The 26,027-nt window shown below is 33.9% G+C and overlaps 1 protein-coding gene across 1 annotated transcript in view; it reads right to left on the reverse strand.

The window, feature by feature from the left end:
- Positions 1–26,027, reverse strand: part of LOC113234936 (COUP transcription factor 2) — a 156,168-nt gene that overhangs the window by 70,009 nt on the left and 60,132 nt on the right. The window contains exon 3 of the mRNA XM_026470457.1: positions 19,333–19,878. Within this exon, the coding sequence (XP_026326242.1) occupies positions 19,333–19,878 (546 nt within the window). The remainder of the gene's footprint in view (positions 1–19,332; positions 19,879–26,027) is intronic.

Raw genomic sequence — 26,027 nt, forward strand, 5'->3', positions numbered from 1 at the left:
GTACATATTTGTTTTACAAACAAACCAACGTTTCTGGCCATTTACTGGATCCGTGGTCACTGCTGACTAAGGTGGTAAAGTCATCAACCAGTTTTGTCTAATATTAATATAAACAACCCTATTTTTATAGTTACAAAAGTAATAATTAAATACTTTAATTTTGTAAAGAACATTCCAATTTTACGTTACATAGGTTTTTACAAAATATTTTATTTAACAATACGATTTTTTTACGATTTTATATAAATTCGAAAAATAGTTTCATTTCCTATGTATAACAATTTCGAAAATCTAAGAACTCGACATGAGTAAAGTGATTTAAATATGAAATGTTGAGAAATAAAACGGTAAACCACGAGTTAGATCCATTCGGCACGCGCAAGCGAGGGTGAGGGTTAAAGATTAGACAAGCGCGACTCCGATAAACAACATCTGTGACCGCCATTGTCTGGTCAGACCCTCGCGGCTGCCGCTTCTCCGATTGCTCGTTAGAGGTTTGCTATCATTATTATTATTTTTATCCTTTGTAATTTGGTTAAGTGTTTTATCCCTCTTCGATAAACTTTGAAGACAAAAAGCATTTATGGCGATTCACTTTGTTCGAACACATTAATGAGTATATAATCAAACATCCTTAATAGGAATTATAAAGAAAGTTGTTGAAGAAACATTTTATTTTCGATTATTCATCTGTATTGGTTAGTAAAACAAGGAAAAAAGAAATAAACTTACACACTAATGTTAATAAATTGCACCTTATAAATATGTATGTCCTAGGTTTAAGGTGCTCGTGAACAACAAAAATATGGTCCAGTGTTCAAGGAATGAACCCTGAAATCTGCTAGCAATTACGAGTGACGGGACAGGTTAGTCGCGCGCCGAGAGGTAAGCGACACGCCTGTCCATAGATAGCAGTTGCAGCGCCACTGCGCCCGTCACCCTGAGACTTAAGTTGACAAGTTCTACGTACCTGTAATTTCACCATTGCCCTAACCCTTCAAAACCGGGACGTAGTAATGACTACTAACAATGTAATGTTTACTAGGAACAGTGAAGTTAGTGCAAGTCATATTTTGCTAATTTTTATCGTAAGAAATTTAGCTGAACAATTTACCTGTCTTTATGTCTTTGTATAGTGCGTAGGTATTCTTTGTGTGTATACCGTAGCGTTGCATTCTCAATCTGACAGAAACTTTACCATCCGATGTAACGTATATATCAATTCATAAGCGCGAACATTAATTGCAAAAACAATGAATCCAACGTGGGAATAACAAAATCAATTACAAAATATAAAAGCTACAATTTTCTATTCATAAACCTATCAGAGCTGTCATGATGCGATACAGACTCTATAGATAAAACCGTTACTAAATGTGTTTAAGATGATATCTTACGTTATACTTGTCAGGCTCAATGAATGCTATCAATCATTTATCTGCTCGATTCGAAAGAATTGAAATTTTGTACATATTACATTTTGTCTTATGGGCTGGGATGATGGGATATCGGTGCATTACCGACCATTGGTTGGGAATTTAAATGAAGGCCTATATCTGAAACTTTCATTTGAAGCGTTATCGTTATCAGTATTCTCAAACAAAACAGACACGGATCCGTTCGTCTCTGTTTTCGCAGATGCTGTTCTTTGAAACTACATATCCAAAAAGTTTTAAAATGTTTACGTAGCATGAAAAATATGGGAAACACTGTACTTGATGTGCTGGATTCATCTAGTTCGATGATTCTCAAAGTGGTCTATATTTCACCCAAAAGAGGTCGAATCTAAGCAGAAAGGATCCATAAAAGGGAACTTGAGATGTATGTGGAGGTTCTCAAGAGTGGATTCCATTAAGGCAGACGATAATCAAATATAATAATAATCAATATAAATATCTCTATACTATCATTTTATGTATTTTTCAATTTCTCACTCTCTATTTACTATCTAAGTGAGTAGTCGGTTGATATTAACTTCCTAAGATCCAGGAAACTACAACGAGAAAAGTGCTAAACGGCGTACATAAAGTTGCACATTGACGAATCTTCTTCCGTTCCATTGGAGGCGATATTTTAACAAAAGTATATAGTTTGATGTGCTGTTGATTGTATATTAATTTATTTTTATGATATAAAGTGACGAGTGTATACATGTTTTGGATAAAACTTATTTTTCTAGATACCTGGTCATATAGAATACATAGTGCTAAATGTGAATGTGATATTTTCATTATAATGTGTACTAGGCGTTTACGTGACCATGGGAATAATATTGTCCAGGTCTGAATCACTTGATATATTATGTACATTTTGATGTTCACGTAGCCTTAGGAGGTTAATGAATTTGTAAAAATTCAATATCAATATTACATAATATTAGGGGGTCAACTAAAGCAGAAAAACATTTACACGTGGTCAACGAGTATAAAAGTCTGGGGCCCTTAGATCTAGTTAAAAGCAGAAAATTTTATCTAGCTGTCGATGGAGCATCGTGCCCAGGACATTGACGACGTTTTTCCTTTGGATGGATATGCAGCTTTTGGTCGCCGAGGACTTCAACCAGGTGTACTGAAAGTTCCTTATCGAGCTGTTTCGCCTGTGGTCGCTAGGATCTCGGATTTCTACCGCGCACGGGCTAATCTTGGCGAAGGACTCTCTCACAGCTTTTGTATAAGAAATCTACATTCTTCTTATATTGTTTATTATTGTTCTTTTGATCAAATGAAAAAAAAACGTATTGCTTCATTTGTTTTCGGCAATTTTTATGGACTATAAAACATTACAAATCAGGTCAGAGCACGGACCATTTCCTTAACAATTCAACTTCGGCACAGAATATGACTTCAAAAAGATATAAAAAATCTGTCGGTATAATGTAAATGTACGGGCCACTGAGAACAATGGCTTCACAATGTGATCCTTTCACATTTCACACTTCTTTGCTACATCGTGTACGAATATTATATTGCTTTAAATGTTTTATAAAAATATCGTGCAATTTTATTTAAAAACGTTAAAAATTAAGCACAACCGTTTTGAGTTTACTGTTCTTGTATTTTATTTCCAAAGCTTCAGGGAAAAATAATATACACTACTATAATAACTACTATAAAAAATATTTAAAGTAGGTAATATAATATTCGTAGTAGTATAATAATATATATTTGATTCGCATATTTGAAGGCGCGATGTTTGTGATGTCTTTTGTTTTAAATTCTAATCTGAATATTTCCCTGGATCGATCACTACATCCGTTAAAGTGACGTTGGCATAATCATCATTTGCAGTAACGATGGTGCCATAAAAAATTTAAAAAATGAAATAAAAAAGAAATAGCCTGTTGGCTATCATATTACATAACGTCAGATGATAAACGTATAAATTTGGAAATTATCTGCTATAATTTTCAGTAAGACGACTAAAATCTTTTACAACGTTGTTTCGTTATTAAACTGTTGAATATTAAACATATTTTTTTGTTTTTAAACCGTTCATTATTTAATTCTATTAAGCATTTTTTTCTATAAAATCTTTTGTTATCATCATCTTAAATGCCTTATAACATGTTGCCTATATTTTATCTAGTCCTAGTTTCATACTGCAGTTCCTAGATTTCTCCAATAGGACTAACGGTAAACCACGATGGGCCGATGCGACTAAGGCTCTAAATATTGTGCGATAAGTATCTACTAATTAATATTAGTTGTTCGACCTTTGACTCTCCTGTGGTGGTATAGTGTTTATATGTAAAACGTTACGGTGTTTTAGAGTAGTATATTTTACATTTATATTTAGTTTAGTATATTTATCGGTCAAATATAATATTACAGTATAAATTGCACAGAATGTTAAAGTATAAAGCGCGTCACACTGTTTGTTTATTTTTTAAGTTATTAAGCTTTGAAAAAATATCGATTAGAACTTGTTCTTTTTTCCTGGGTATTGTTTAGCTTTAGCCGCCTATAATTATGAATAAAAAATACTCGTTGATAGAATAAGATGGACTTAAGACAGTAATTCATGAGGACGCATACTATGTGTATAACTAAAAAAAAATTAAATACGAAGTTGCATTCTGCACCATTCAATTTATTTTTTGTTCTCCATTTAAACATTTTAATCTTGCCTAATGATGATGACGTTAAACGACTCCATAAATCGATGCTATCCGATCGAAACAGCGACCTCTAGTGAGACATATTGAAATAATAGCGTCATTATTAACCGACCATATCTAAATTACCATTGCATGCTCCAAGTAAAGACTACAAATTTATCAGGATTATGATGTTATTAAAATCGTCTTTTGTTCTCGAGCGTCGATTATTTTTGATAGATTGCGAAAATTGCTTGAGAATGTAGGTTTTATCCTGTTAGTTTTCGTTTAACTTTTCTTTCTTGTCTCTCAGCTCAATATTATAAACAATTTTATGTGCGGGTAAACGAAATAGCTGACATAACTATTTTAGAAGCGTTCACAAACATAAAATGAATTTTAATTATCTTAGCACGTAGTCGTCCATTCCGATAACGCGAAGCACGTGTTATTGTTACCCACCCTCATCTGATAAACAGACGGACAAACGAACAAGACTATCGGCCTAACCCTGCACCCTACATTATCACACTGATTAATATTTCCATACCACCGTTTAGGGTTAGCTCATATTGATTGTGACCTTTATTATTGTCACAATAAGTCGCATTATTTCAATTTGGTTGTTACGTTGTTTTAAACGTTCAGCGTGACGTGTGTTGTTGCAAATGAAGCGTCAAAGGAAAATGTATTGTTTTCTTTTCGTTTTAAGACATGTTTTTGTTTATTTTTCTGTAGTTTTTCGCGATATTTTTGTTCATTTGACACACGTTGCGGTGACGAGGGTTTCCAATCGGCGGAATTTCATTTTTTTTTCTTCTTTTTATTAATTTCAAGCGACACCAAAAGGTCACGGTGTGATTTGTTACGCATCTGTGGTTCGCTTATTTGTATTTTTGGTTTGTAATGTGTTTTTGTTTTGTTAATATTTGTTTATATTGAGAACTAAATGAGGCTCAGACATATTTATTTAAAGCATCGTGTACAGTTTTCATACATACCTTTTTTTACATTACAATCTCAAAGCAGGCAACAAAGAAAAATACAAACATTTACTATCACTTCCCATTGGAAAATTCGTGTAACTTTAATTATTATTTTTTAGATTTTTGTATTGCAAATAATTATAATTGTTATAATTTTTTTTTGTGATTTTGAAATCCTTCGACAGTCTTTTAATCTTTTACATATAATATATGGTAGGTATGGAAGTTGAAAATTAATTATTTAATAGCCACGTTGAGGCGACAGATGTTAGTTCGAGTTCAGTCGGATGTTATTTAAATGTTTCTTTGTGTTTGTTCAATCTTTGTATCAATAATATTAACAAACTAGTCGCAAAACATCGATGATTAAGGTGCATAGTAAAAATGTCATGATATTCAATAAAAATAAAAATATTGCATCTAATTATTTTTGCTTTGTGGATGTGTGGATCTAAGCTAACCAAAGCGATACAAGATATCGTAAGAAATAACGGTTTCCCAAGCCATGTGCCTCACTCGGTTGAAAACCGTGTGCAACCGACATTTCAATCAATCGCAAAACCCATAGTCATACCATCTCCATATATCTTGACCACAAAACCACAACACCATAAGATATTTCAATTTTACATAACTTACAATGCTTCCTTATTTCACAGAGTGTTTGGCAAAATTAGTTTTCGCGCGTCAATGGATTTCACACTCGAAATTTCATTTACAAGTTAACGAATTCGACGTTTTAGTAGAATTTGCAAGTAATCCGACTACAATGAGAAGGTGATTGCTTGGTCAGCGCTTCACTAAAAGGGAGGTATATATTTTTTGATCGACTTAACAATGCAACAAATTGGGACTTTTAATATTAATAATTGTAAAGCATAGAATTTGTTCGTCATGAATATGGACATGATCATTTTGATCTTAAGCATTCGAGGCGTTCATTCGATTAGCAGTTGTATTGTTAATGAATCACCAGTCATATGTAGAATACATTATGGTATAATTTGGCTCAATAGGATTTGAACAGTTATCGTCAGTGCGCTACAAAAAAGTACAACCGGTTAAAGGAGTTAAAAACGCATTTTGTCAGTTACGTTGTTTTAAAGTTTTAATTCTGATGCTGTTAATGCTGATGTTTAATGCAAAATATTGTTTTAAAGGGTAATATATAAATGTTCTACACAAAAGGTATTAAATTCACACCATAAGGCGTTTAAAAGCAGTAGAAATCCCTGTGAAAGAGTTCGTCCAGGGTAGTACTATACCACCTTACCTATTTCTGCCGCCAAGCAGTAATGTCAGCATTACTGTGTTCCGATTGTGAAGTATAAGGGTGCTGGTGAAATTACAGGCACATGGGACTTGTCAACTGATGTCTCTGGCAGACGGACGCAGTTGCACTGCAACTGTTATGGATAGACGTGTCGCTTACCATCAGCACGACTTGTTCGTCCCTTCACTTGGTATTATAAAAAAGCTACATCTGCAAAATGATAACCTTTCAGGAAAAAGCTTTACAGATTGTACGAAGAAATTTAGTCGATAACTTTTTTATGCTTAAATAGGTTATGACATTTCACAAATTATACATAATTTGTTTAATGTAATTTGTATTATTTTTCATGTAATAAAAGCACTTCTGACGTTTTATCACAGGTTTTATCACATTTATTATATTACGAACTATTTAACTTGTTATTTTAGCAGGATTTCATAGCGCACTCTCAGTGCGTGTTGAGTAGCCTAATATCCTGCCATAGTTGCATATTTTATATCGCGCTATTCACAAAACAAAAGCTACGCGATTAAACCCCGTCAATAATTGTTATAAAAACTACAATGTAGAGTCTTCCAAATTTTGTTCAGTTAAATATAACTATGTGTAAATTTTTTAAAGAAACTTTCCTAAAATGACTCTGTATAGAATTTATTTGTGAATTCTCCTGACTGTGGAAGACAATATAAAATAAAGAGCCGTGTATTGCTATGATACACTCTGTGTATCGTATCGTAAAGTGGTCTAAGACATAGGAGATTGAATAGGAAAGTGTACAGTATTTGTCGACTCACAGGCAACGATCTTTTGTAACTAACTAGCCAAAGGAATGTTGAAATTTTGAAAAAATATATACGGCGACGGATGCATATTAAGAATACTGCTATTAGCTATAGGAATATTTAAGACATGACAAGTAAGTAATGTTTCAAATTACATAGAAAACATTTTAGAATAGTTAGTTTCAATGTAGGTAAGCGGAATCGACAAGCGTGTAAAGAGTTAGAAGCAAGACCACGGTAGAAACTTTATAAAAACTTTGCACAATAATCTCAAAATGCTACATTCCGGTTTAATAAAAAGACAAAAGAAACGAATATTTATTTATCCGGTTTAATAAAAAAGAAGAATATTTATTTACTTTAATTTATGCCTATTTCGGAGTTTCAAAATGGCCACTGTAAAGGTAACGATTTCCCGCGAAAACAAATCTATAATCTAAGATCTCACCTTAGCCTGTCCCGAAGGACGACAAATTTTGCCACTATTTACGCCTAGTTCACGAGAATCTGGGATCGACTTCGATTCTTTTTAAGTATCTAAGTAGTGTAGTTGTACTTAGTATTTCTGCTAGGAGTCTCATCGTCCAGATTACAAAAGAAGTACAGGGTCAAGAGCACGTCAAGCTTTACACTTAAGATAAATCCAACTCTATCCGCTTACTATAAGAACGGTAAAAGTATCAAAGTGATGTGCTCTTGACTTTACATGTTTCAGAGTGTACATGTATCAAAATAACAAATTAAAAACGCAAAATTATTAGTGACAGTCGATCACCATTGATTTGGCGGGTACATTTAAGAAAGACTTAGTTTTGAGAGAGTTTATTAATGGCAGCCATTATATTAAAACGTTTTTACTGTCATAATGCGTTTCTGGATACATTTATAATATTCTATTAACTTTATTGTAAAGTGCATTGATTTATAAAAAGTGCCTAATAAATTAAACGTAACGTAAAATTAATAACAACTTTAGTAATCGAAGACCACGTGTCTTACACCATGCGGCAACCTATCGGAACGCGCCGAGTCCCGACCGTCCGACACTTTTTCAAAATCGTGACTCTACCCGCGCCCTCAGTCACGAACTCTGTACCGTTACCCACTGTACCTTCACCTATTCTCTCGCACTTTTACGTACATCCCGATGAGTAACAGAGACAGGTGTATTTTGACAATTCGTCTTATAGCCTGAAGGATTGAGCCTCGGGCGTTTGCTTTTTGTTTTTTGACGTATAAAATTCTATAGCTTTTGAATTGCGAATTCGATATTCGCGAATGTTTTCCTCTACGGATTAGGAGACAAATATCCTCAGAATATGGTGTCCCAGAGGGAACTTCTCATCACTGGATACAACCATCGTCTCCTGTCCGAAACTATACCTAACCTAACTTTACAATTCGCGCCGAGATTTTACAAAAAAATGAATATCGAATAAAAAATTGTTTATGTCACAAAAGCGTAATTTGAAATCGGTTATAAAATTAAAACACCAAAGGTATTTTGTTGCAAAATGTTTTTTTTTTAATTTATTTATTACCGTTTATAAAACTTGTCTCCAAATACTTACAGATTTAAAAAATTGTAGCTTGAACGAAAAATCTCGATATTTTAAAACAAATGAAGGCACAATCCTACGCTATTACTATTATGCATCTTCACACATGCATCGTTACACAATCAACTAAAAGCTATTCTGTTCGTTTAATGCTTAGTCATGTACTTTATCCGTGTTACATTCAATAAAGGATGATTTTTTTTAAATGGCAACATTAATATCTTAGAATTGTCATGCAAATTCAAATTCAAAACATTCTTTTTCATAGATACGCAAATTACACTTGAAATCGTCAAATTGATTAAACTATTACGTACACATCATGACGCTTGTCTACAACTGGGGAAGGCAGAGACTATGTCCTCTACCTGCTACATTCCTGATTCCTTTCGCTTATTCTACTCGCGTCATTCTTATCATAGTCTTGGTACTTTTGATTGGGCCTTTTTTAATGCTGGTTTTCTTTCTTTACGTCCAAAATGTGATTATTTTAGATGTTTTTATGTAAATAAGTATGTAATTTGTAATTATACGCCCGCAGTTTTGTTTTTGAAATTTTACAAATGGTGAACATCCATTATGTACAATACCCATTAGGAACAATATAACGCTTAAAAATAGGTTGAATTATGATAACAATATTCATATGAATCATTGGCCACATAATATTATACCAGAACGTTTAATTTGAAAAAAGAATGATTTCAATTGTCTTTTGATTTCGAACATTCTAGAACTTTAAAAATGGCCACCATAAAGATACGGTTTCCCGCGAAAAAAATATCAGAAAATTAAACTATTGAAGAAAAATTTACAATCTAAGATCTGGCAGCATGGGCAATTAGACGCCTTAGTCTGTCCCGAAGGATGAAAAATTTTACTAATACTAAATGTACTGTTATATGTCGCTAGTGGTTCACAGGATCGCTATTATCACAATCCAACTTTTTTTTGGCATTTCTCGATTCATGAGTATATTTCTAATGCCAAATATATACAAAAAAAATTTTACAATAATTCTTTAAATATCAAATTCCAAAACTCTGCTTTCACAGTCTTCGCCGTTAACTTCCACTAGAAACAACAGTTAAACCAATAAATATATAGTAAAACAAAATGACAGTGTTATAAGTTACAAAGGATAGTTAATATGTGGTTGTGTAGATCTAAAAGAGTGGTTACATTTGTCTTTGACAGACCACACACCACACACGAGAATGATGTATGGAAACAATTAAGTTAACACTTTGAATATCGTGATTAACTTTAGTATATTAATTTTGTGGGAAAAATGTTTTGTGACATGTAACGTTTACACGCGTCAGACATGGTGGCATGTGTTAATTCCTCAAATGAAAATGAAAAATTTCTTGGTGAACAATTTTTTTTCTATACTTTTCTTGTTGTATGCGAGTAGCGCAGATTTCACTTAATAGCATTTATTTTGATTATTATTACCATAATAGTTTAAGGACGCTACTGGGTAAAGGCTGACCAAGGCGAACTTGCTATGACCAAAATGAGGATGCCCTATGAATGAAATTACAGGCACAACGGACTTGTCAACTTATGTCTCAGGGTGACGGGCGCACTAGCAGTACCTCCCAGATCTTTACGATTCAAAGCAGTGTAGCAGTGGGAAATCTTTTCATCACGACTGCAAGCATTACCGTGTACCATCGATGAGAAGAACAAGAAGTGCCATCTGTAATGGACAGGCGTGTCGCTTACCATCTGGCTTAAAATAAAAAAAGGCAAGGTCAAAAGTAGGTAATGACGATGAAGCGAAAGATGTCTGTCAGGACCGTAGAAAGTGGACGGCGGTTGTCTTTGCCTAGCCCGATGGGAAAAGGGCATGAAATATATATTTATATGTAAAAGCTAAATAACCTTAAGTGCCTAACAGTAATTTTTCAGGCCCGTAATCAGATATTTAAAACGTATTTTATTTGACCTTAAGGTTGACCTTAAACGACTATAGGATTAATGTCTTTTACCATTGCGTGATTTTTAGCATTTTAAAGCAATGTTTACAAAAACTCCTAAATTCCAAAATATGGACTTGAGATCCTTTACTTCTCACCTACAAATATTATGTAAATTTGAACAGTATGGAAATAGGGTACAGTTCAATTTTGTAGCAAAAAACCGTTTCCATACACCGAAAAGTATTCTCATAATAATTATTTAATTAATGCATTAAATTAGGAATCAATTGAACAGATAAAATTACTACTTTGTACTACAGCCGCATAAAATAATTACTAATTTATGCAAGTGCAAAATGATTATCTACTTAAATTAATAAGTACTATGAGGCAATTCTACAAAATTAAAAAAAAATATTCAAAACAAGTGAATTAGTAAACATGCAACACCAATTTGAATCTTCGCACGTTCACGTATTGAAGGACATCATGTAAATCTGAAACTCAACACTCATTCAGTAATTTAAGTTAACAAAAGGTGTGACAGCAGTAAATAAAGAACAACAGCACGTAAAATTAAGTTATAAATCAGACGTACATTTTATGACGGATTATTAACAATGTTGTCAAAGGAAACGCTTGGAATTACTGTATTCTAAGTACAGGGTATTATTAACACGCTCTCGAAAAATCATGTCGACACTGGAAAGTAAAAACGTCTAACATGCATTTGGCAAGTATTACATGAAAGCGATCAAAGTAGTTTCATTTTGTATGAAAAAACTTTTTATTAAATTTGACCCACTTCTGCTGTCCCGATTTTTTTCTTCCCATACAATGAAATGAAAATATATGAAACGTAGTCGATCAACACTGAAACAAAATTGATCGCTTTTATTCATTTTTATGGACAACTCACACTTGACCAAATAATTGATTACACCATTATATCTTTATTTAATTAAAAGATAGTTTTATTACTTAAATTCTAGCTGTTTTGTTATGTGTAAACTTATTGTTACCTTTTAAAGTAGGACAACTAAAGCCTCTCTACGAATGTTATATGAAATTGATGGAAACGTTTAATGTTAAAATTTTGGATATTTCCAGTTTTATTTTTAAAAAGTTATTGATGTCACTTTACTCTTTAGGTACTTTCGATATGAGTTTAAAGCTTTTTGATATCTCTTATATTTATGGAATAATCGCCTGGGCATACTTAACGAGTCTTTTAAGTTTAGTTTTATTTTTAATCTCTAAATTTAAATGTACTTGTTTTTGGCGCCTTTTCTTGTTATTGTCATCTATTGTTTCTGTTTTGGTTGATAGCTGTGCGCTGTTTGTTAAATAAACCGTAAGTGCATTTACTCGGTCTTGCTCACTCTATGATTGCAACCACCCGAACCCCATTATTACAGTCCGCTTCAAAATCGTTGTCAAAAATAGTGAGTTCTAGACTTATTCCATAGCTACATTCGAAATGTGCTAAATTTCTTCTCCTTGCCACAATAAAGACACATATGAAATTCATAAAAATAATACAAACTATATGAAACAAATTATGTATATCTGAAATCTTATACGACTAATTTCTTTTGTAGGATCTTTAAACCTCTTCTGAAAAGCACAAATTTTGCAGATATGACTTTTATACACTAATAGTTTGATTTTCATTGTTAATAAGACGATCGAGCTTTCTATTGGTTAAAATAATCATGTGACGACATTGTGCCAGCATACGATTCGTTGGCTGCGCGGGCTACATACTATACCATTTTTTTTTGCTGAGGAATTAGGTATTTATGAGATAGCTCGCTATTCTAAAAAGCCATCGAAATGTGATTGGAGGTAGCAAAAAGTATGCCAGGACCGTAGCCGGTTGCTGTAAGCACGTACATAATATATGTAGTTATCGTTCAATTTATTATGTAGAATTTTTAGTGAGTTACCATATATATGTATAGGTTAAATAAATGTACCTATTCATTCATACGTTTTTAGTGTTATAATCCATATTATAACATTATTTTAATTGCTCACGTAGTTATCGTGAAAATGATTGTGATCTTTTTGATACCGGTCTGCTGTGTTTGGCTGGCCGACGGATGGAATGATAGACATGAATTGACAGACGTGGGTTTGTATTCTTTTATTTGTTGATTACGTCACTTGTTTTGAGAGACTTGACCAAACTTGTCAAGAAAGAAGGGCTCGAACTAGACCGTCCGTTTTGAAAAAAATCTAACGTGACTAATATGTAGGAATTCATAATATCGGCTAAGTCTGAAAATCTCGTAACTCTATTTTCAAACAAAAACTCTCTTTTACTCTTCAAGCGTTATATCGGGCAATCAAACCTTAAAATATATTTTCTAGACCCTTTTCTAGTTTTAAAAATAAAGGTATAATCATAGATTGTCGTATAATTATTTCTAGTAATTCTGTGTTTTGTGCCTACTCAAAAGTTAACATTAATGGAGGTACGAGGTTTATGAATTTAACCGACAATACATAGCATTATTGTGATTTGATTAGAAAAAGCGATTTAAATAATAATTTTGCCAAACTTTTCTTTTCAATGGCAACACAGTCAAATTTTCGCCAGAAAATTAGTAAAAATTGTAAATTAATTGGCAGTACTACCAACTATTTGCTTGAAAATAGGATTTAAACTGCAACCCTGAGCTAAAAAGGCAGAATATCAATGCCATCGAGCTGTCTTTTACTTTACGTGGTTGACCGGCAGGTCTTCAGTAGTTTTAGCAAATAGAAAAGCAATTAAAGTAGTGCCATATTGTTTATTGAATATCGTCAAGCTCAAAGCGTCATTTATGAACCTAAATGTATAAGTACGTTATACAAGATACTGTACTGATACTGGCTAACGCAATTTCGTCATCCTATATCTCGTATCCCTATTAACAATCAATGTATGGTAATCCGACTCAAAGTTGGTTGATAGTCGGCAAGTATAATGCGCCTAGGAGAAAGTTACCCATGGATAAAACTACATTTATTGCCATTGCATATTCATACTATCTCGAGGCAAGGTTTCATGGCCAGTTTAAGGTGGTCTATGCCACGGTGTACTGTCTATCTAAGGTGGAAGTTTCGTAATATAACCATGTTATCTGGCACTGCGAGCTTCTCATGAAATATGAACGCCTGGTACTCTCGCTTTGAGAATTTGATAAAATTAGACAAACAATCAAGGTAGGTACTAGTTTTTTCATATTTTTCCATATTTATATAGATAGATAGGTAACTAGATTCGATCTAAAACAACGTTTTATTTCTTAATGTAGCTTTTTTTCACATACATTTCTCCACTTATTACACATAGAAAGTGAAACAATTTTTTCGGATCTAAAATCGCTAAAAACAGAGTCAGCTGTGCCCGTGGCACCTGCCAAAGGTTCGAAACGTTAGTTTGTTTAAAAAAATCAGTTTCATTTCCTATACGTATTTACTACTTATCGGTAAGAACCGTTTTAAAATATCGACTAAATTAATTACACCTCACATATGTCATACGCCAACAAGGCTTTAACTACAATATCTTTCTAAGACAAAATAAAAAAAGAAAAGTGATTAATTGATGAGTTATGTTATACTGCAGACAACATGTAGAGGTCTACAGAATCTGGCTTGGTGCAACGAGCGTTAGTAACTTTTATGTTCTGTTTAGTATCCGAGAGTCAGGTGTCTCGCGTATCACTGCTCTAGGTTTTAGTTGGTGCCTAGGTTTTATGTCTAGACTATGTCAAAAGTTGGTAAATTGTTATTCTGTAGTAGTAAGCGTTAGTTGTTTATTAAACTAATTTAGAGTGCAACCAGTGTCTGTTGCATCACCGTGGCTACCGCTCTTACCAACAGAGCTACAAACCGAGAGGTAGCCACGGTTGGGCAACAGACGCTGCTTCGAGTTCAGTCAGATTCACGAATTTTTCTTTATGTTTGTTGGATGTTGGTATCAATAATAATAACAAATTAGTAGAAGTACGAGTATATCAATGTCATTGTAAAAAAACCTCATGATTTTCAATAGAATAAATGTTACTGATTTAAAGAGGTTTAGTGGTTATATAAATGTTACCACAAGCTTATTTTTAAATATCCGATACTGGTGAGACAAAATACCTATGAACAAAAATTTCTTGGTTTTACTTGCCTAAAAATTACCGCTAGGAATATACAGCGCGTTTTTTAATTGGGTCTGTATAGGGAAGATCCAAAACTATACAGATACACCAAATTATCTTACGTATCTAATACTTTTCCCGAAAAAAGTAAAAAAAAATTAGAAAGAGTGTTTGCACACACAATCCGACTCCGAGACTGTACAAATCTATAAAACTCGGACCCACTTCGGATCTCACTTGTGCACTAAGTCCTATTCAAATCCGAGAAAATACAAACATCGCTTGTGCACCTAGAGATAAAATTATCCCTGTGACATTTCGGACCGTCATTTCTCAGATTCGGAAGGAATACGAATCAATAGAAAACATCTAATGTAATATTTACTAATTATTGCATGAACAATACAAACAACACAATACCTTAATTCCAGTATTTGAAGCATAAAATTATTTGACAAGTGACAGTAGAATCCGGATAAAAATACGGGGAAAATTTACAAGACCGTGATTAGACATGTCATGTTGTATGGATTAGAATGTTGGGCGATGAAAAGGGAGGATGAACGAACTGTGCATGTATCGGAAATGCGAATGTTGAGATGGATGTGTGGAGTGACGACAAAGGATAAGATAAGGAATGAGTACATCAGGGGAAGTTTGAAACTGGCGACAGTGACGGAAAAGATGAGGAGTAATAGGTTAGCGTGGTATGGACATGTCATGTGGAGGGAAGAATGTCATGTGACAAGAAGAGTGATAGGTATGAATGTGGAGGGATATAAGGAGACAAGACGGCCAAAGAAAAGATGGATGGGTTGTGTGAAAGATGACATAGATAAGAAAGGTGTGAGTATAAAAATGACGACTGATAGGGGAGAGTGGAAGAAAAATACATGTTATAAATATACTCTAAGTGGGTAGAGTGGGATAAGGACAGGAAGAAGAAGAGTAGAATCCGGATAACGGTACATTTCCCTTCCTTACGATAAGGGGATTGAAAGTCCAGTGTATAGCCGTACTATCCGCGATACACGACTGCATAGCAGTTGTCAGTCGGAAACTCGTGTGAATACGTCTCTAAGCACGTCTATCAATAGTGACTATCCTTTCTCCTGAATCGGAACTACACACCCTGGCCCTAGAAGGTATAAAACAAAAGTATCTCTGTTGACTAGAGTTGCATTGACTGTCCCGCAATCACGCAGGTCTGTCTGTCAACTTCGCGCATTCACACCTACACCTTACTAGTGAGACAATAGGAGTATAAATGGCGGCTAATGAATATCGATACAAACCTCCTAAAAGACCCAGCCAAATACAATGGGAAAAGCACTGAACGTGTAATGATATAATTACATGATTCAGGTCCAAACGCATCGCACTGCTATTACAATAGTGTTGTAACTCAATATGTGTGAAATTTAATATTATATCATAATTGAACGCAAAATTTGATTCTCTACGCGTCAAAAAACCGTCGATTGAATATTGCAAGAAACAATCAAAAGATATCTCAAAATGAGAGACACTTTATGTTAGCTAGTTCTGGCCAAAATATTCCATATTCAAAAATATTAAATTGTTTTTCCCATTTTATTTTTAAATATATTTGGGAAATTGTTTGTGTTTACAATAAACTATAACATATTATCATTGACTTACAAATAAATGGACGACGGGTCTAATACAAAAACCACGAAAAAAATGTCCCAAGTCAACCTATTCGAAATTTAAATTGTAATGTCATCGCAGTATCGCGCTGTCAGTAGAACAAATGAAGACTAAAGCGGAGTGTCGCGCTCTGTATACGATTTTAGCGCCTTAAAAGTGCGGACACTTTTTAGCGCGGACCTGACGTCCATATAATTGTAAGTCAATGCATATTATACATAAATTTTAATGATTTTTTTTGAAGTGAGTAATTCGTATTTCATTGATTCTGAGAAAGTCCACTTTTTGAGTTAATATTGTATCAACAGTGCGACATATTCTCTCAGTTTTGTATGAAAAACGTATTTTTAACTACATAAAAAAAGGAGGAGGTTCTCAATTCGACTGTCTTTTTTTTGTTTTGTGTGTTTGTTTTTTTACGCGATTACTCCGATATTTGAGAACCGATGCCGAGGATTCTTTTTTGTTCGAAAATGGTTACCTCAATAGCGGTTCCATTCAAATTTTAAGAAAATATTCCACCTCTAACGTTGGAAAAATGGGGATGAATCCGTTTTCTTAAATTTCACCCACTTAAGCACATTTCAATAAAACTTGCCACGTTTTGTTTGGATAAGCAAATTTCTGAGGTCGATTTTCTTTTTATAAAAAAGTTTTAATTATCAACACAATATTCCTAAAGCTATGAATATACTAAAAATAACACTAAAGCATGCAAAAAAGGTATCATTTTACTAACTAAAACCCTAATTACAAACAAGATGTATACTAACCAAATTTATATAATATTCAAGTCACAAACAAGGTATTTGATTTCCGTTAAGATCTGGGTAATAAAAAAATAGCTCCCATAGTTCAGGAGCCTTATTAGTTCTGTCTTTGATTTTTCATAAATTATTAACTTATTATTATTTATATTTATTAACTTATTCATATATTTAAGCATTTTCTAATTATTAGTTACGTCATTTTCTCTAAAAATGTCTTAGGCTTTAAAGTGATTATATAGTGATAATAGGTGATTATTTGCATAGAATTGTGATTATTTGAAATCTTTTAATCGAACTTCGTTTTATAGTTCGACTTGTAACAAGTAACTAAATATTAGAAGTTGATTTTTATTAAATTACCGTTTTATTACTTAAGTATTCGTTTAAAGACATTTTATTATATTTTGAAGAAATAAACATACTATTTAATATGTATTCCTTTTGATCAACATTCTTCAAGGATTTAGTAATTATAATATAGTGAATAGGTTTTAAATTCATCGTTTAAATACTTAATAATTTGGCATGACGACTTTTGATGAGAAATGATCGGTCTAGCGAGTTTTGCGTGAGTATGCAACGAGAAAGAAATTCTTAGTAGGTTTTTTAAAACACAATCAAATAATTATTTTTATGATACTCAGGGAAATAAATTCTTATTTGACTGAGTATCATAAAATAAAATTTTCATGCAAATATTTATTCATGCTTTCTATGGTTACATTTCGAAATATAGGATTTTAAATTAAACAATTAAGTAAAAAAGCATGTTATTGTAAAAGCTCCAGTCAAACGTTATTCAGCCTCAAAGTAAGTTAAACGAAAATCGCGTGTAACTATAAAATTAAAAACTTATAAATTTCCAGTAAACTGCAATTTATACTATATTTCTCAGGATATACTATATTTATCAACTCAGGAGTAATACAATTTTAAGTTCATTTCAAGTAACGGTGGTTCTATAGGCTAGGTTTAGTGTTTATGTTGAGGTAGTTTATAATTTGTAAATGGGTGCACCAAGATTATTTCTTGACAGAATCGTTGTAAATTAGTCAAGTTATATATTAGGTAATACATATTTATACGTGATACTGTAGGTAGTAAAAACATTATATATTAGTATAATAAAATTTTAGCCTACATTTTAATGTATAGATATTCAAATTTTTGTTTAGTGAATAATTATTGTAAATGTTTTATTTTTATGTAAAACAGTTTTATACTTCTCTTTCAATGTTACCCCAAAAACCTTACCAATATTGATTTAAATATTCTTAAGACTTAAATAAAAGGGAAAAAACACAAAATGAAACCAAATAAATTTTAAGAAAAAAAATGCGCGCCTATATTCAGATTTAAAAAACTAAATAAATCATTCAATCTTATTTACGTGGTTAATAAAACGTAACGTAGTCGTCGCGGTAACATTTGACTAACAAATTAACTTTAAACTCTATTAATAAATAGCCTAGCCTATTGCTATGTACATAATACGTATCATATAATATCACAATGATAATATAAGTTAGAACAATAAGTCGCAAACTCCCCAACGTGGTGAAGAGAGCGAGTTATTATAACGATACATAACTCAATAAGTAACGGTTAAATACGCGAAACTTTAACGTAACTACGATTAAATACGCGATTCGCGAAACGCAAAACCCAGAACCAAAAGCGTCAAGTGACAAAAACTGTTCATCACCCAACACCGTGTATACCAAAAACCCTCATTTATCCACCCGACGTCAACCTCCCTGGTCTTTCTGGACTTTAGTACCTCCGTCCCATGGTTTAAAAGGGGAGGATGTGGAAGCCTCAGGTACTCTGGGACTACTCGTATAGTTTGATGGTAACCGAGAAGGAGTTGCAAGAAAGCTGCCGTAAGACAGAGAGGAGTTGACGCCAAGTGAATTGTCCAGAGATGAATAGTATCCCGAGGAAGTAGCGGAGGGTGGCGGCGGGGCTGGCGGTTGTTGAACTCGAGTTGCCTCAGCATAAGCATCAAGGTGTGTCCTTACTAAAGTCACCAGCTCAGAATAATTAGCAACAGTTCCACAAGCACCGGCCACCCTGTAAAGCAACAACCGCGCTTCCCCAAAAAGACTGTCCAAAATTTTACCTGTCGTGAAGAGGACGATCGCCTTCAGACAGGAGTACTCCGCTGAGTCAACGTGTAGCGCCTTTAACTTCTCCACTTGCTCTTGGAAGATCCTTATGTGGTCCATGAAGGCAACCACTCGGTCCGCCGCCATTGGCGACGCATGTAATCCAGCGGCGGCTAATAAGGGGGCTACGTGTAAGGGCATGGAACACTGGGACGCGTTAAGGACAAACAGTTCCGACCAGACGAGCCGGAGTAGTGCGACCTGGTCGGTCACTTGGAGCTCAGGGAAGAATGGGATATTTCTCGCCCATTCCACAGCTGAGAAGAGTAATCTTGCGGCGAGTTCGCAGATATTGTCTATTCCCATGACATTGCTGGGCTGGACGCACTGGCCATACCGCGAGGTCGGGTAGGGTTCTGCGCGAAGGAGGAGGGAAATGTAAGAGGAGAGATACGGATGGCTGTTGAGGCCCGCCGCGGGGTCGCCGTTCGCCAATGCGAACTGGCCGGGAAGGGCCAGACCAGCCGGTTGCGTTGGTGGCACTCGACCTCTTTGGACCGCTGTAACAAAAGAAATTTGAAATATTAGAGATTTAAAAATTACTAAGTTCTCCAACGCTTAGATTTAAAAATAAACTGTAAACCATTTACGCAGATTTCAATACTTATACATAGCTACTTTTACCATTACCATTTCAAAGATTAAATTGGACAGCGACAAGCTTATTATAATAGCTTACCTCATTAATGTGTCTAATCATAATTAAGGCTGTGCAAATGGCAGGCCTGAACGTCAGGACGATGATGTACAGGTTGCATAACGTCGGCAGCAGATCGCAATTAGCATGTGAGCACAACTTCATTATGGTGGTGGCAGTTAGGAGTTTACAACCTCGTAACTCCACCAGACCATGTGAATTACAATTGCTTCCTATAGCCGACGAAATTATCTATCGGCTCGAGTAGGAATTGAAGATTTTATAGCTGAACTTGAATGTGTCATATAAAACGTCTGGAAGTTTCTATTTTCAATATTGAATTGTTTCATTTGAAAGTATATTGTACATTTACTCATTATGCACTTGAACTAAACTACCCAAGGAGCACACTTTATACGCCTTACTGTTATATCTATAAACAGTCTTAATATGGTATTGATTTAGATTATAGTGCTCTATAAATGGTTTTAGAAAAAATAAATTGTTCTTATATACTTATTTCACTCAAGTCAAAATTTTAACACGTTAATACCAAACAACAATTGATTATTTTTAGTAAAATTGTTCTATACACATCCAGTAACGTCTATTAATACTTTAAAAACAAGTGTTCTTAAGTTTATTCTAGATATATTTAATTTATGGACATTCTGTAGTGTTTGTACTTATTGACAAACACGTTATAACGCGTCTTCAGTAGATTTTATTTAAAAAATACTACAATTAGGGTTGTTACTCTATTGGACGTTGTAAGAGTTCAAACAAAATGGAAAAAATAAAGAATATTAAAAGTTCTAGTGGAGGTGGTGAACCTTGGATATTAAATCACATCATTCGATACAATCAGCGTTGCCAATACCAATTGTTCAAAATCCCCAAAAATCACGGTTAAAATCCTCAAATATGGGGAGAGCAAAGATCATATTCCCCACAAATTCCCCACATCTCGAATTTTCATTATTTATTAGAAATACATCGCTTAAAATATATTTTTAAGTGATTTGTGATCTACTAATAAAGTTGTGCCTACTTTTACTTTAAATTATCTAGAAACCTTCTTCGAGATATCTTGAGGGAATTTGAACTCTTAAAATATTCAATCGAATGAAATATGAATGAATGAATGAATGAATGAATGAATGAAATATTCTTTATTGCACATAAAATTACAATTAAAATACAATACAATAGCTTAAGTATAATAGTAGTAGTAAGTCAATGTGCAACAGGCGGCCTTATTGCTATGTAGCAATTTCTTCCGGGCAACCTTAGGATAGACATTTCGGATATGCAAAAGGGGTGCAACCAAAGAATATCATCATAAGTACACTACATAATAAGTAATAATAAAAATATATACATATCCATAAATTAATATACATATACATACAATTAACAATAATATTATTAATACATACATAACAATAAATACACAATAATATTAAATGCTTATATACTTTTAATAGAAAAAGAAAAATGAAGTACAAAAGTAGGAAATAAATGAAAGGATAGTAGAGGACAGACGAAATTTAGGAGTTGAGGAAGTGATCCTTGACACGTTGTTTGAAGGAATCAAGAGAAGGGGATCGTCGAATCGATTCAGGGAGAGAATTCCACAATCTGATCGCAGAAATGGTAAAAGAGTTGGAATAAAAGTTAGAGGTATGAGAGGGCAAGTTAAGTAAGAGAGTATCAGAGGAGCGAAGGGGACGACAGAGTGTAGAAGAGTGGAAAGTAAAGCGATCTTTAAGATAAGAAGGCGTAAAGGGATAGAACAGAATTGAATAGAGAAGTGAAAGAATATGAAGATCTCTACGCCGATGGATGGGCAGCCATTTAATTTGTGCGCGAAATTGGGAGACATGGTCAAATTTACGTAGTCCGAAGATGAACCTAACACACATATTTTGGAGCCGTTCCAATTTATTGAGCAGAGTTACTGACAAATCTGGGTAGCAAACATCTGCATAGTCCAGTATCGGGTGGAGAATGCTCTGGGCCAGAGTAATTTTGGTTTTAGTCGGCAAAAAGTTTTTAAGCCTTCTCAGAGAGAAATGCGCACCAAACACCCTCCTGCTAACCTCAGCAACTTGCGGCTTCCAAGTCAGACATTTATCAAAAATTACCCCCAAATTCCTGACTGTATCCAAATAAGGAATACAGACACCATCGAAAACCACAGGGGGTAAGGAGGCTAGATTTAGACGAGAATTGAACCAAGTGCTACCTATAATAATCTATTGTGTTTTGGATGGATTAACTTTAAGGCCAAAGGACTGACTCCATTGACGAATGGATTCAAGGTCCACATTGGTAGTACTAATGGCACGTGGTAAGTCTTGAATAGACGACTGGGTGTAAATCTGGAGGTCATCAGCATAAAGATGATAAGAAGAAGTGAGGGATTGTGTGATAGAGTTAATAAATTAAATCGAATTAAATTCTATTAGATATCTTATAGTATATATTTAGATATGGGTGTGCTGGTTGGGTAAGTGTTACAATTTTTTTTAAATAATATCACATGGGCGTGCATATATGGATTTAATAAGTCAGCCAGTTATTTAAACGCCGGGTCAATTTTGATAATAATAATTGTAACTAGATGTCAAATTAATAATAATATTATAATTTGTTTGAATAATGTGAAAATAAATACACAAATGTCAAAAATTAGACAATGATGTTAGGGGATTTTCAACAGGTACAATTTTATTAGTTAATAAGTTGTTTAATTGTTTTATAAATAGCATAAAGTTTTTCTCAGACCTTAACACTTTCGAAAAATAATTAGAAAGTTTTGGTAGTGTATTTAGAAGAAAAGTTTTGTCATTGTTATATAAATATAACTATTTTCTTTTCATTTTATCATTTTATTTTTAATCATTTCAGGACTTCTGAGTGAGAGGACATGTCGTTTTGATTTATATGTAGCACAACGCAGCAACACAACGCAACATCGTTGCAACGCCGGTGCAAGGCATAGCTCTTAGTACGTTGAAATCATAGCGTTGCGATGACGCAACGTCCGTGTAATTGCTTTAAGAACTCGATATAAATTTACCTTTAAAACCGATTGACGAACCGGTGAACTTATTCGCATACACAGAATTAGTAGCGAACATAACAGATATAATAATAGATTAGCCGTCCTATATAGTCAACTCTAAGCAGTACATGAATACAATTAAAGTTGTCACATCAAAGAACACAAGGTTAAATAGAGTCTAAATTCCCAAATTTAAAGAATTACAGGCTATTACGGGATGAACCACGTCGAATGTTCTTAAAGCAATTTCTATTAATGCGTTTTAAATTGTCGAAGTAAGTGTCGGAACTCGTTGCCTTGTGAGTCTTTGTGAACGTGTAACGTGTTATTATTTGCCTCTATGTTTATTTATGGGCTTCAAAGGAGCGAGAACTTACGTTTGGAAATGTTTTTTTAAACGAATATTAAGGTGAGAGTATTGGGTTACAATTGATCACTTTATCTCGATTATATCTGAACTATCTGAAAAACACCGAATTTATCAGGAAGATGGCCAATGGAAAGCTGGGTGGGTGTCATGTTCGTAACAAAACTTATCACCACATTTTGAATAAAACTGTGTAATTAGTAAAACAATATAAAAACTACTTGAATTTTTGACTCCACTATTGCAATATTTTTAACCGACAAAAAAAGGAGGAGGTTGTCAATTCGACTGCATGTTTTTTTGAATGTAATTTATGCGATAACTGTTTTTGTGAACCGATTTTGATGATTCTTTTTTTGTTGGAAAGAAGGTGCCCCGGTACTCGTCTCATTTAAATTTAAAGAAAATATTCGATCTGTAAGGGTGGAAAACTAGGGGATGAATCCGGTTTCACGCATTTTCCGGTAACCGATTGGCAAATAGATGTAATTCCACGAACTTTTAGTACTCTGTACTGAGATTATTTAAATTGATGATGTTTTTACTACTATGACATTGATATATTTTTTGTAAAAATATTTCACTAGTTTGTTATTGATACGAAGATGGAACAAACACAAAGAAAAATTCTTTCGATCTTATTGAACTAGAGATTGATTCGTTTTTCAAAAGCAGCGATGTTTAAAATTTTTGTAGCCATAGGAAATGAAACTATTTTTTCGGGTCTTTCAGACTTTGACTCTCAGTCAGCCGTGACCATGGTATCTGTAAAGGGCCCGAAACGATGGTTTGTTTGAAAAAAAAAAAACAAATATACGTAATATTGTTTCTTATAACAATTGCGAAAACTTGAACAAGATTTAGTAGCTATCTTTTTTTCTTTATTTTTTATAATACCAAGTGACGGGATGAACAAGTCGTGCGCCTGGTGGTAAGCGACACGCCTATCCATAACAGTTGCAGTGCCATTCAGAGCTTTAAATCGCAAAGATCTTATGGGCACTGCCACTGCGCCCGTCACCCTGAGGTATAATAAGTACCATGTGCCTGTAATTGCACCAGTATCGTTACCCCTTCTAAACCGGAACGTAGTTATGCTCACATTACTGCTTCGCGGCAGAAATAGGTAGGGTGGCAGTTTTTCTCTGGACGAACTCTTTCACAAGGAGCTATACTGCTCCTAAATCTATCTATCTTCGACATGGCATTCATGTTTCATGACAAGCAAAGTCTAAAAATATTAAATTTCACTGAGATTTCTCATTTTAAAAAAGTACTTGGTTTCTTTGCAATGCCAGACAAATATATACACTTCCTGCATAATGAAGAATAAAAATTGAAGCTGCTACAATTTCATTCATTCTTCGAATACCTGTAGTGCTCACTGTGTCCATTCAACATTTTTTCCGATCATTCACATTTTTCTCAGCCTATTCAATTTCTTATGCTCGCTGCGTAAGAAATGGCTTTTATGAAGTAGATAAAAAACTGTGATAGTTTTTTTGTCACGACTCTAGGACAGGTGGTGGAACGTGCGAATTAGGGATTATGTCATTGTATATAAAGTGTTACTTTACGATACCACTTTACTTTGACCTAATGCATTGAGCATAAATAGATTTTTTTGAAAAGTGAACGAAAGGATTAATTGACAGAATTTAGTAAATATGATAAAGATAAATATTATGTGATATTAAATAAATTATATATGTATTATGGACATATGGATAATAATTAAATATTATGGACTTCCTGGGATGTACATCGTTTGCTCATGGAGTGTGTTCGGACGGAACTTATCAAGGCTCAGTTATTAGCCCATGCTGGTTTTCGTACATTTAATGTTGAGTGATTTCAATCCGTTTTATCGGAGCCAACATGTAGAGCCGCGAAGATTTTGTGTAGGTGCATGTTTGGTTAGGTAGTATTTTGATTTATCTTTCTGGTTTTTATTGCTTTCTCGAAGTATTGTTTTTCTAAAGGAACACGTTCAATAATGAACCTATTGCACTAAACTTAAGAACCTATTAAAGTAATTATTAAATTAATACATCCAGTATATAACCAGAAACGGAGATGAAATAAGGGCCATCTATCCCTGGCAACTCATCAGGCAAATGGGACTTGTATCACTTTCAAATATCAACTCTCGTTGGCGCTGAAATCACGAGTTAGAAAACTCAAATAGTACAGCGCCCACAACTCACCTGTGTGTACGTCTCCGTATATTTAAAAAATATTCTGTATTTATAGTAATAAAGATAACATCTCTAACAATGGGGGCTGTTCCATTCGGTGGTGTGGGAAAACAGCAAAACATGTAATCACAAAACAAACGGAATCACATTTTATCGGTAATTAAATATGTAATTTTGCAATTTTCGTCCATTATAGCAAAGCTTAAGTTAAACTGGTCGATTTGAAGTGAAACAATTGACGACCCACGTCAATTGTTTCGAATTCGGGCTGGCCAATCGGAGTGCAGTTGTCGCAGTAATGATTTGGCAGAATAGTTTTCAAACAAATTAAATGACTTTTCGTCTCTATTTCTGGTTATATACTCGATGAATTGATA

This window comes from Hyposmocoma kahamanoa, unplaced genomic scaffold, assembly GCF_003589595.1.
Source record: "Hyposmocoma kahamanoa isolate Upper Pololo Valley unplaced genomic scaffold, ASM358959v1 86, whole genome shotgun sequence".
Taxonomy (NCBI): Eukaryota; Metazoa; Arthropoda; class Insecta; order Lepidoptera; family Cosmopterigidae; genus Hyposmocoma; species Hyposmocoma kahamanoa.